We start from the raw sequence: 13,901 nt of genomic DNA, 5'->3' as shown, positions 1-13,901 counted from the left end.
CTATCTCAATGGTTAAAGTGTAATTAGCAGTGCTTTGTCTCAATAGCTAACATGTGACATTCAATAAATGTTAGTTATCATTATTCATCCCACATAAAGTATCAAAATCTTCTAATATTTTTTAGGCAATCGTAATATAGGTAAGATAATGCTGCAGCAGGTGGGGAGGAGGGAGAAAGTAGAAAGGAGGCATAATGTATAGTCCTATCCCTTAGGTAATATAAAATTTCATGAAAAATCAAGACGAATCCACATAAAAACAGAATATATGTAATAAAAAAAGACTATAATTCAGTGAAAAATTTTCAAGCATTCTTTGATTTGGAAAAGAAAGAAATGAAGGCCAGGGTGGTTTGAAGCCACATAGCTATGACTACTGCCATTAGCTTAGTGTGGTTTTAGATGACCTGTCTTCATTTCCAGTCCAACATGTGCAAGATACAATTTGCTGCTTTCCATGAACATTGGATCCTCTTTCTAACTGATGCATTAACTGTCAGCAGTGTCATCATCCTTTTTAGCCTCAAAACTGGAAATTTTGGAGTCCTATTATAGCTAATGTTTACTGAACTATTGCTAAATATAGACACTGTGATTTATATGCTCTATTTTATCTATTCTAATATATATATGTATATATATATATATATATATATATATATATACACATTTTTTTTACTTTTAATGTACGTGAAATCAGATGTGTTTGATTATGTTGACTTCTTAAAATCTCCCTGCCTGGTAATGGTACTAATATGGTTGTCATTCTTGTACAGCATGAATTTGTCATTTCTGGCATTTAAATTTGTAGAATTGGGATTAGTGGCTTAGAAAAATATGTCAGAGGGAATAGTGGAGCACTCGTTTAAGAAATAACATTTTTGATACAGAGGAAGTTACTCTATAGAAAGACATATATCAAAAACTCTGAGTGGAATTTTTTAAATTTTTTAATTAAAAATTTTTTTTAAATAATCTATTGTCAAGTTAGATAACAAAAAAGTGTGTACAGTGTGCTTTTGGTTTTGGGGGTAGATTCCCGTGGTTCATCGCTTACATACGACACCCACTGCTCATCCCAGCAAGTGCCCTCCGCAATGCCCATCACGCATTTTCCCCTCTCCCCCTTGAGTTGAAACTTAGAAATTTCAAGAATACCTACATCAATTTATTTCACTTATATCTTCCTTTTTACATATACACAGAATGGATGTATAATCAAAAGCTACACCTAAATAAGTCTAAGATAGTGCTTGTAATAAGTATATTAGAGAAAGTCCTCACTGGAAAGTGTCTTAGTTTAGCTAACGGAGTTTTTTTTTTCCTTCTTAATTGCACATAAAAAAATGGTGTATCTTATAACTGCTGACATCTTAGATACAACAAAATATATCTCCTGTTTTGTACTCCTTAGTCCTCTCAATTTGATTTCTTGCTGAGTCACGTCGTTTTATCTTGTAATGTGGCTCAGATGTGCTCTTTATTCTCTACGCCCGCCACTGCCCTCTAAATCCAGGTCCTCAAAACTAGATTGCAGCTGGAACCACCTAATTGGATTTTTCTACCTTTAGCCTCTCCTGCTTCACATAAATACCACTTAATAATGCCTGACTAATCTTCCTAATGCATCATTTATTTATTAACTTATTCCACAGAGGCTTATTATATGCAAGGTGCCATTCTTTCTTTATATCCTTGTTCCCTAGAAACCTCTAGTGGATTTTTTTTTCCATCACTTCAAGACCAAACTCCTCTCCCTGCCTCTCCGTGCCTTCTACCACCTGGCAACATTTTTCTTAAGTGACTTTGTTTACACCTTCAGTTATTTAAGCCCTGCTTCCAATATACAGAGCATGCTTCTTTAGCCTCTGGGTCTTTGCTCAGATTGTTTCCTCTAAGTGGAATGTTATCTTTCCTCCTCATTGCCTGTCTACATTTTATCTTTCTTTTAAGGACCAATTAAGATTTCAACTCCCCCATGAACTCCCGTCTAATTATTTTAAATCTGCACTGCCCAATATGGTAGCCACTAGGCCCATGTGGCTACTGAATACTTGAAATAAGGCTAGTCTGGGGGCACCTGGGTGGCTCAGTCGGTTAAGAGTCAGACTTCATCTCAGGTCATGATCTCACAGTTGGTGGGTTCGAGCCCCGGATTGGGCTCTGTGCTGACAGCTCGGAGCCGGGAGCCTGCTTCAGATTCTGAGTCTCCCTCTCTCTCTGCCCCTCCCCACTCATGCACTCGTGCTCGCTCTCTCTCTCTCTCTCTCAGAAATAAACATAAAAAAAAAAAAAGAAATAAGGCTGGTCTGAACTGAGATGTATTGTAAGTATCAAATGTACAACTGAACTTTGACAACTTAGGAGGGGAAAAAATGTAAACATCTTGATGATAATTTTTATAGCAATTACATGTTGAAGTGATAATTTGGGGTTACACAGAATATATTGTTAAAATTAATCTCACCTATTTCATTTTCTAATATTTCTAATCTTAGGTGTGTGTCTCATGTTTTGTAGCTTGTATTACATTTCTGTTGGACATGCTACTCTAATCTACATTCATTTGTCTTAAAATTTAACCATAAGTTCTTGATTTCAAGGTTCAGGTTTATGCAATACTTTTTATCTCTCAAATTGCCTAACATGAGGCACACATAGCATACTCATGCTAAGGGAGTTTTCGATCTAGTTCGGAAGACTTATTTTATGAAATTTTTAGCCGTATTGGTCCCTCTATGCATCATTACTGGACAGTGCTTTCTTATTTTACATATGAAGATGGAAATTATAAGGACTAAAGTACTATGATAAGCTGAGGGTCTTTACACTTGAGTGAAGAATTTCATCTGTAACACCTATGGAAAGATAATGTCATATTTCCTGAGCAGAGTTACATTTATTAGCTAAATGTAATTAAAACAAACTACTCTGTAAGAAAATGACTGAACTTGTGCATAACAAATCAGAAAAAAGATCATCGTATCCAATTGGAAAAATGTATCACATCTTCCTTTAATGAGTGACGGTACTATTCAGTTCATCTCAGTATTGGCATATCTTTGATGAGTTTTTGGTTTATAACTCTTCCCCGGCAGCTACTGGATATAAAAGTTAAAAAGAAAAGAATCAAGGGCAAAATGAAATAACATATATGAAAGTACTCACCTGAATGCTTAAAATGGTATACATTGTTCTCTAGAAGTGTTTCCATTCCCTCTTAAATGAAGGCAAAGTCCCTTGGTCTATGACATTGTAGTTAGCTGTGTTACAAAGAAAAATTTTCTATTTTAAAAAACAATGTATGTCATATGATAGCTAATTCTAAAGGATATACCTAAAGAAAAAATAAAAAGAAGAACTAATCTGCTATCTCCCCCTCCCGAAGGGATTCCAGGTGGTCTGTGAAACGTTCCAGTCAGATCCCATCTCTCCCAAGGCCACCATTTCAGGCTGCCACCGTGGAAACTCCTTTGATGGAAGCCTGTCCTCCCAAACTTCCCAGGAAAGAGGCCCATCACATTCCAGGTACATGATTGCAAGGTTCGGGGCAAAAATATTTCCCTGGTCACTCAAAGTTAGATATACGTATTTAGCTACTTGCATGGTCTCTGTTCCTTAGTAAGTGTCAGTGCATGATATGTGTATTCTTGGTCATAGTATAATTAGATTAATAATTCCAGAAATGTGCTATGAATTATTCTCATTTAAACAAACTTGGGTGGAAGTGGGCAGACATCTGATAATGAGATGTCTGAATTAGATTATATTTTAAATATTTAAATGCAGAACCTCAAATTATGCTATCAAATACCATGCTGCAGGGATGTGACAAGATCCGCTAATTTAATGTGTAAAAATACTTTATCTGATCCTTGTATTAAAATGGATGCTTTTAAAGTATGCATGGAGAATTGAAAAGGCTGTTCTTTGTAAAGGCTACAACACCATCCTCCTTAGCTTGTGTGTGTGGTAAATTTGCTTAAAAATGCCTTCCCTTGAGACAAACATTAAGCCACTTCTTGTTCTCCATTGAAATGGTGGAAGACTGAATTTATGAGGTTTGCTTTGAACCCAACTAGAAACCACACTTAACTGCCAGGAGTCCCTGAGACTGTGTATCTCTACACTCGAACTTGACGTGTAATTTACATGCCATAAAATTCACTTATTTGAAGTATACAATTTAATGACTTTTAGCAGATTTATAGAACTGTGCAGCTACTCCCAGAATCCAATTTCAGAACATTTCTATCACCCAAAAATATCCCTTATACCCATTTCAGTCTCTCCCAGATGATCGCCCTGCTGCAGATAATCACTTAATGTATCTTCTGTCTATATAGTTGAATTTAATGGAATTTTCAAATACATTGAGTTATACCATATATGATCTTCTACATCTGGCTTCTCTCACTTAGCATAATACTGTAGAGGTTTATCTACATTACAGCATGTACAAGTTGTTCCCTCCTTTTTACTGCTAAATAGTATTCTATTGTATGGATATATCACATTTGAGTTATATACCAGTAGATGAATACTTGGGTTGTTCTGACTTTTTGTTTATTATGAATAATGTTGCTATGAACAGTTACATACAAGTTTTTGGGCAGGCATATGTTTTCAGTTCTGGTATCCTAAGTAGATACCTAGGTGTAAAATGGCTGGGTGGTATGGCAAATTTATGTTTAATTTTTTAAGAAACTGCCAAACTCTTTTCCAAAATGGCTGCACCATTTTACGTCCCCATCCAAAACGCATGAGGGATCATTGTTTCTCTATATCCTTGGCAGCACTGTCTCTTTTCCTGTAGCCATCCTAGTGGGTGTAAAGTGAGATCTGATTGTGATTTTAGTTCATATTTTCCCTAATGACTAATTGTGTGAAGGTGCTTATTAGCTATTTGAATATCTTTTGTGGTGAAATGTCTATTCAACCCTCTTGCCCACATGTTAACTGGGTTGTTCATCTCCTTATGATTGAATTGTAGGAGTTTTTTAATATATTCTGGATGCAAGTCCTTTCATCCATGGACTTATCCACAGATATTTCCTTTCAGTTTTATCTTACCTTTTCATTTGGTAATTTTTAAATGATCTCCCTCCTTCTGGCACCAGAACCAGGCTACATGGGCATAGCATTTTTTAAAGATTTCTTAGAATTGTTGAAAGCATGAAGTTATATGAATATAATTGCTTTTTAACCCAAATACTACTATATTGTGCTTTTAAAAAATAATATGCAAAGAGTTTATCTTTGTGTCTTTATTTTGGACTTTAAAATAGGCAAGTGTCCTAGTTGAATGATCTTTTGCTGGTTGAGAATATGAATGTGACAGTAACATTAGTTGTGTAAGCAGAGATTGTATTTTTTCATAGGATTTACTGTACTAGGTCATTAGTGATAATGGGTACTTAAAATCATATAATTTTTTTCTTTACTTATTTATTTTGAGAGAGAGAGTGGGGAGGGACAGAGAGAGAGAGAGAGAGAGAGGGAGAGAGAGAATCCCAAGCAGGGGTTGGGCTCAAACCCATAAACAGTGAGATCATGACCTGAGCAGAAATCACCAGTTGGACACTTAAATGACTGAGCCACCCAGGCGCCCCTAAAATCATATCATTTTTTTCTGTGGAAGAGCCCTGTGAAGATAACCAACTCCATCCTGACAACATTTTCACCACCTGAACACTTTCAGCAATGAGGAATTTTGTACTCTTGAATGAAGTTCATTTCATTTTTAGATAGCTCTATTTAGTGTCATGCCCTTCTTATATTTGACCAAAGTTTGCTTTTCTGTAATTTCTGACTATGGTTCTTATATTAGTTTTCTACTGCTGTGTAACAAATTACAACAATTTACTGGCTTAAAACAACTTACATTTATTATTTCACTATTTCTGTATGTCAGAAATATAAACGCAATTTAGCTGGGTTCTCTGCTCTCGGGTCTGACCAGGCTAAAATCCAGATGTCAGGACTGACTGTGGTGTCATCACAGGCTCAACCAGGGAAAGATCATATACAAGCTGCCTCAGGTTCTTGGCCGAAGATTGAGCTTCCTGTTTCTGTTTCCTGTTGACAATTGTCTGGGGCCTACTCTCAACTTCTAGATGCTGCCCACAGTTCACTGCCATGTGGCCCTCTCCATAGTTACCTTACAACAGGGCAGAGAAAATCTAATTACAGCCTACAACTACAGAAACTTTATAATATAACATAATCACAGGCATGACATCTCATCACCTTTCTGATATTCTGTTGGTTATAAGAAAGGCACAGATCTACCTACACTCAGGAGAAGAGGATTATAGAGGGTGTGACAACCATCAGATGGGAATCAGGAGCGGCTCTCCTAAGTGTGTTTACCACAGTCCTTTTAAAGATGTAGAGACGCTTCCCGTATTAATTTTCCACTTATTCAAAAGTCGCTATTATGAATCTCACACACACACACACACACACACACACATACACACACACACACACACCCCAAGGCTTCCATTTTATTTGATAACAACAATAACTCACTAACAAAGTTGTCAAGGGCATAATTAAATCAGATTTAGGGAAAAGGTAGTTGTTTTGGTTACAGACTTCATTTTAAGTATACAATATAATTCAACAATTCTATATATTTCTCAATGCTCAAGATAAATGTACTCTTAATCCCCTTCACCTATTTCATCCCTCCCCTACCCACCTCCCCTCTGGCAACTACCAGTTATCTGTATTTAAGAGTTTAGTTTTTTTGGTCTTTTTTTTCTTTGTTCATTTGTTTTGTTTCTTAAATTCCAAATATGTGTGAAATGTGAAATCCTATATGGTATTTGTCTTTCTCTGACTTATTTCATTAGCATTATACCTTCTAGGTCCATTCATGTTGTTCCAAGTGGCAAGACTTCATTATTCTTCATAGCTAATATTCCATTGTATATATATGCCACATCTTCTTTATTCATTCATCCATCTATGGAGGGACACTTGGGTTGCTTCCATGTCTTGGCTATTGTAAATAATGCTGCAATAGACATAGGGATGCACGTATCTTTTCAAATTAGTGTTTTCATTTTCTTTGGGTTAAATACTCGATATGGAATTACTGGATCCCTGTAATTCTATTTTTAATTTTTTGAGGAACCTTCATACTGTTTTCCACAATGGCTGTACCAATCTGCATTCCCACCAACAGAGCACAAGGGCTCTTTTTTCCCCTACATCCTTGTCAACACTTGTTATTTCTTGTCTTTTTCACTTTAGCCATTCAGACAAGTGTAAAGTGATTTCTCACTGTGGTTTTAATTTGCATTTCCCTTATGGTGAGTGATGTTGGGCATCTTTTCATATGTTTATTAGCTATCTGTATGCCTTCTTTGGAAAATGTGTCTATATAGATACTTTGCTCATTTTTAATCAGATTAGGTTTGGGGGGGTATTGAGTTGTATACATTCTTTATACATTTTGCACTTGATCTTAGCCAAAAGGCCGAGAAGCGATATATACATTTTGGATATTAACGCTTTATTGTCTATATCATTTGCATATGTCTTCTTCCATTCAGTAGGTTGCCTTTTTGTTTTGCTAATGGCTTCCTTCTCTGTATAAAACCCTTTTACTTTGGTGAAGTCCCAACAGTTAAATTTTGCTTTTGCTTCCATTGCCTCAGGAGACATCTTCACAAATGTTGTGATGGCCAGTGTCAGAGAAATTACTGCCTATGTTTTCTTCTAGGAATTTCATGACTTCAGGTCTCACGTTTAGGTTCCTAATCCATTTTGAGATTTTTTTTGTGTATGGTGTAAGGAAGTGGCCCAGTTTCATTCTTTTGCATGTAGATATCAGTTTTCCCTGCAACATTTGTTAAAGAGACTGTCTTTTCCCCATTGTTCATTCTTGCCTTTCATCATAGACTAATTAACCATGTAAGCATGCGTTTATTTCTGAGCTATTTTGTTCTGTTGATCTATTTATTTATTTTTGTGCCACTGCCATATTGTTTGTATTACTATAGCTTGGAAGGATATCTTGAAATCTGGGATTGTGATACCCCAGCTTTGTTCTTTTTCATGACTGCTTTGCTAGTTAGGGTCTTTTGTTTTTCCATAGAAATTTTAGGATTATTTTTTCTAGTTCTGTGAAAAATGGTGTTAGCATTTTGGTAGATATTGCATTACATTTGTAGATTTGCTTGGGTGATACGGGTATTTCAACAGTATTTGTTTTTCCAATCCATATCTTGTAAGTATATGTTAGACATAGGTTGTAGCAGCATCAAAGTTTTGTCCTTAAAGAGCTGACTTTCTTTAAAGGTAGACAGATAATGGGGCGCCTGAGTGGCTCAGTCGGTTGAAGTTCTGACTTCGGCTCAGGTCATGATCTCGCGGTCTGTGAGTTCGAGTCCCATGTTGGGCTCGGTGCTAACAGCGCAGAGCCTGGAGCCTGCTTCGGATTCTGTGTCTCCTTCTCTCTCTGACCCTCCCCCATTCATGCTCTGTCTCTCTCTGTCTCAAAAATAAATAAACGTTAAAAAAATAAAATTAAAAAAAAATAAAGGTAGACAGATAAAAGAGTAATTGAGTAAAATTACTTGTAGACTTCTTTAAGACTATGAAACAAAAGCAAAGTAAAAGGATGAGAGGTAGGTTCTTTTTCATTGAGACTTGAATGATATAAAAGAGACAATCTCAGGAAGATCTGAGAAGAGAAATGTAGGCAGAAGGAGCACATCCAAAGGTTCTGAAATGGTAATAAACTCAGCATGTTTTGGGAACATCAATAAGGCAGTGTGAACAGGCAGTAGCACTGAGCAAGAGGGTACAATGCAGGTCAGAGAGGTTGTGAGGGGTCTGATCACATGGGAGCCAAAAGGCCATGTTAGGAAGTTTGGCTCTGTTCCAGGCATGATGAAAAAACACTGGAGTTGTTGGAACAGTGGAGTGACATTAACCAAATTGCATGTTTTAAAGATCATTTCGGAGAGTTCATGGAAAATAGACTTGGGAGGCAAAAGTGGACCCAGAGACTAGTTAGGAGACTGTTGCAATGGCCCAGGTGAGATAGTATATGCCTTGGTCAAGGTGGTAGTAGTATAGGTGGAAAGGCTGAGATGAGACTGAAACTGGGATTCATTTACAGGGTAAAGCTTACATGACTGGATTTGGGGAGTGAGAAAAAGAAAGGAGTCAAGCATAACTGAAGATTTTGGCTTGAGCAGTTGCATGAATGGTGATTAAATTTGTGAGATAAGGAAAGCGGATAAAAAGTTTATATAAAAATACTTGAATCTTCTTACTTCCGTGTATCTCCAAGGCCACCACCATCATTCAAGCCTCTCATTTCCCTGTGCCTGGAGTACTTCATTAGCCCACTGATTCACCTCCTGTGATTCAATCTTGCCACCATCCAATATAGAACATACAGAGTAAAAATAAAAAAACAAACCATGACACTTCTACTCTCGAATTCTTTTAATGCTATCCATTGCTATCAAGATAAAATTCAAAATCCTTGAGGTACCTCTCAAGCCCTGCGCATCATTTGGCTGCTGTCCAGTTCTCTAGTGTGACATTATACTGCTACCCACACCTCAGTGACTAAACTTCAACCTTTTTTTAGACTTTCAAACTTCCCCTTAGCTCTGAGATTTGGAGTATGTTATTCCATCTGTCTGCATCGTTCTTCCATCTATCTTCACTTAACCAATTCCTCTTCCTTTAAGACTCAATCTAAATATGATTTCTTTACTCCCTAGAGAGGCTTTGGCAGATGTTTAACACTTTCACAGAACTCCATGTTTTCTCTTACAGCATGAGTAGCAAACATGATATAAATAGTTGTGTGACAATTTGTCTAATAGTTATCTCCTCCACTAGACTGTAAAATCCACACACAAGAGAAAAGACCAAGTCTCTTCCACTCCTTCCTCTCTTTAGTACCTGGTACATGACCTTCAGTGAAGTGTACTGAATAAGTGAAAGAGTTTAATTTTTATAACATCCATGAAAAGACCTTATTCCTCTTTTAAAGATGAGGAACTGAAGCAAAAAAAGATTAAATGGTTCCCCCAAGGACATACACAGGAATTGGAAAAGCTAGATTTGGGCCCATTCTAACCAACTCCATGGTCCACAATCTTCTCTCTTACCTCATAAAGAGGTAGGTCTAAACCTTTCCATATATTTTCTTTGGCTTCTCTTCCATGGCCCTCTAATTTGTCCTTTATTTCTACTAACTCAGAAATTAGTAAATATAGGACCAGATATGTGATTTTCATATGTCTGCATCTTTTATAGACTTACCAAGAAACCCCATTGGAGTTAAACCAGTGTATCAGTTATCTGTTGTTGCATAACAAATTACTCTGAGGTTGAGTGACTTAAAACGGCAAACATATATTATCCCACAGTTTCTGAGGGTTATATATCCAGACCACCAGCTTTGCTGCAGTCTTTTTTGGCTCAGAGTCTCTTATGAGGTTACATTTAAGATGATGTCTGGGACTGCAGTCATCTGAAGGCATGATTGAATTGGAGGATATGCTTCTAAGATCACTCTGGTGGCTTTTGCCCAGATGCTTCAGATTCAGATGCCCCTCCATAAGGCTGTTCACAATATGGCAGATGACTTGGCACAAAATGAATGGTGTGTGTGTGTGTGTGTGTGTGAGAGAGAGAGAGAGAGAGAGAGAGCTGGGGGCGGGGGGTGGAGAGAGGTCTTTTATAACTAATTTCAGGAGTAATATACCACTATTTCTGTCATATTCACACAGACCAACAGAACATATTTTAGAAAAAAACTGTACAAAGCATGGTCAATGGAGAGATCTTAGAATCTGCTACTATAGTTTGCCTCTGGTCCCTAGTGATTTCCACCTCTTCCACATGCAAAAAAAATTTGCTCTCACCAAGATTGCCAAAATCTCATCCAATTACAAGATCAAGTCAAAGTCCCGATCTCATCATCAAAATCAGATCTAGTTGCAAATAAGGTACCTCATGTGTACGATTTAAGCCAATTCCTTAATTATAGTTCTTTTCAATCCATGCATCTGTGAACTAAAGAGATAAGTTATCTGTACCTAAAACACCCAAATACAATGGTGGAATAGGCACATGATAACTGTTGTGAACATGCCTATTCAAAAGGAGAACATAGGCACTGGTCCATAGCAAATCTGTAATCAAGCTGGACAAATATTGGAAAATTCTTGATTAGATCTCAGTCCTATTCTTGCCCATGGCTCTTAGCTCCACCCTCTGGGCTATTGATTGCATGCTCTAGGTCAACTTTCATTTTTTTAAGAAGGATAGATGTGTTTATAGCTGAGTAGTTTTCTCAGCTTGGTTCCTGCCAGTAAAATTTGGGGGGTACAAAGCCTCTTTTAATTCTATACTGCTTTGGCAGTGTTTTTGTTACATAAAATTCTTTAAAAACTTTGGCAGTCCAAAGTGAATCTTATTGGGCCCCAGTAGAACAGACAAGTCTCTTTAAGGTAATCCTTTCTCTAACTTGGAAGAAGGTTGAAAAACAACACCCTTAAGTTTCTTTGAAACCCCCCCTACTTTTTTACATGTGAGTCACACTTTCAAAACCTTGAGTTGGCCTTTTGTCTCATGGAATAATATTCGGAGGCAAGACCTTAGATCATTCTGAAGGCCTAAAAAGATTTTACAGCTTCGCCCTTGACTTTATCTTTAGACCATGTTTTTCCAGAAATGCCCTAGATTAGATGTTTGCTCAGAAGTCATTTCTTAATTTTAGCATTACTTCCCATCTGGAGAAGCTGAACGTTTTCAGAATCATCAAGTCCTAGGTCTTTAGTTTTTAACAGTTCTTCAGTTAGGTCATATCTTTCAATCTTCTATAAGCAGCAAGAAGAAATCAGAAGACACCTTCAATACTTTATTGGAAGTTTTAATTGGATCATCTATGCTCTTAAGCCTGTTTCTTTAACTTTCCACAACACAGCAGGCAGCTTTTGCCACTATATAACAAGGATCCTTCTTCTTCCTCTTTTCAATGTCATGTTCCTTACTTCCCTTTAAGCCCTTAAAGGGCTCCAACAGACTCCTTAAAGTTCAGGATTTCCAGTAGTAATTTGTGCAAGGCAATTTATGCTTTTATTTTTTAACACACTCTTCAAAGCCTTTACAGTCTCTGCTACTGCCTGATCCCAAAACCATTTCCAAAATTTAGGATATTATCTTGGTATTCAAGTCTGTATTCTCTATCAATTGCTATATAACAAATTACCCCAATTTCTCCAAAAGCTTAAAACAAAAAACATTTATCATCTGACATAGTTTCTGAGGGTCATGAATCCAGAAAGAGCTTAGCTAAGGGGTTGCAGCTCAGGGTCTGTCAAGATATTGCCTAGGGCTGCCATCATCCAGAAGTTCGACTGGGTTTGAGAGTCTGCTTTCAAGATCACTCAGATGGCTGTTGACTAGAAGCTTCAGTTTTGCAGCATCTGGGCCTCTCCATAGGGCTGCTCATGACATGCTAGCTAGCTTCCCCGAAAACAAATTATCGTATAAAGAGAGGGAACAACCAAGATCAGTGCTTTGGTGTCTTTCAACCTAATCTCTAAAGTGACATGTCGTCATTTCTATATGCTGTGGATCATGCCAACACTGGTATAGAGAAGGGATCACAGGAGGGTGTGAATACCAAGAAGCAGGAATCATCGGAGCCTATTTTGGAGGCTGGCTACAACAATGATGATGATAATGTCACCATAATTTTATAGGTAATTATTACAACTATATCTGTACATTTTCTTCATTATTGAGTATTCTCATATTCCTCCTTCACTAATTCTGTTCTACACAATTTCCAAAAAGGTTAAGTGTAAGTAGTTTCTTACCTCAAATACTTTGGCCTGACTTTTAAAAATTATTAAAAACAATATCAGGGTGAAATCTTGAGGTCTTAAAATATCTAGGAGCTTACAGTTTTACATATTTTTTTCAGCCATGGTATGCATTAGAAATTTGCAAATATAAATAGCATGTGATATTTCTTTGACAAACTGCAAAGTTCAAGGTTTCCTGTTTGTGGAAGAATGTTGTTTTTTCCATTCTCTGAGATTACCACACTCAAGCATCTATATGCATATGCATTTCCTGACGCATACACACAGTCACCCACAGCACACCCACACTCACATATGTGAATTAGACATGAATCAGTGGCACTTTAAAAGAATGAATTAGGTCTTCTCTCTGCCTAACTGCAGTGGCTGGTTACCATGGAAATGATGCATAAGGTAGACCTTTCAGAAAATGCTAATGTTAATATGTCTTTGTTGGAAGAGTTCATGTATTAATCAGAAATGAAGAGAACTTTAATAATAAAGCAATGCAAATAGCTTAGAAACAAAAGCTGTCTGCTCGGATCAAACAAATACAATTCATCATCTCTTTTGCCCTGACCTTGACAGAACAGAACATCACTCTTCCCTGAACTCTGCAATCAGTGAGCAGGTAGCTAGTTTTTTTCAATCAATGTGAGATTTCATCTTCAATTACCATATGCACAGACTTAATTTCTGCTTTGTTAAATATTGTATACAGTCAAAACTGATTTCTACAATTCTCTGCCTCCACAGATTATTGTTTCCAGAGTGTTTTTCTGCCTTGGATGTTCTCTACTAGCATCCCCCAACTCTAATTAATAATAACTTGATTTCCTGAAGCCATAGTTACACGGAATATATATAAAAGAAATTCTTAGCTTTTTGACAGCCTTTTTTGATCATAGTGTATTATTTATTTTATGCATATAAAAGAATTATATGCTAATTATAGAAAAAATTTAAAGGTATAAAAAAATTTTTAAGTAAATATCATCGATGAGCTCATCAGCAGTATTTAAACACCATTAATTTTTTGTATGT

General features: G+C 36.8%; 1 protein-coding gene across 12 annotated transcripts in view; it reads left to right on the top strand.

The window, feature by feature from the left end:
- Positions 1 to 13,901, top strand: part of UNC80 (unc-80 subunit of NALCN channel complex) — a 230,940-nt gene that overhangs the window by 19,476 nt on the left and 197,563 nt on the right. For all 12 annotated transcript variants that reach the window (XM_078450930.2, XM_078450929.2, XM_078450927.2 and 9 more), the window contains exon 7: positions 3,389 to 3,528. In XM_078450930.2, the coding sequence (XP_078307056.1) occupies positions 3,389 to 3,528 (140 nt within the window). The remainder of the gene's footprint in view (positions 1 to 3,388; positions 3,529 to 13,901) is intronic.

This window comes from Panthera onca, chromosome C1 (assembly GCF_046562875.1).
Source record: "Panthera onca isolate mPanOnc1 chromosome C1, mPanOnc1 haplotype 2, whole genome shotgun sequence".
NCBI classification, from domain to species: Eukaryota; Metazoa; Chordata; class Mammalia; order Carnivora; family Felidae; genus Panthera; species Panthera onca.
This window is presented reverse-complemented; position numbering and strand designations above follow the sequence as displayed.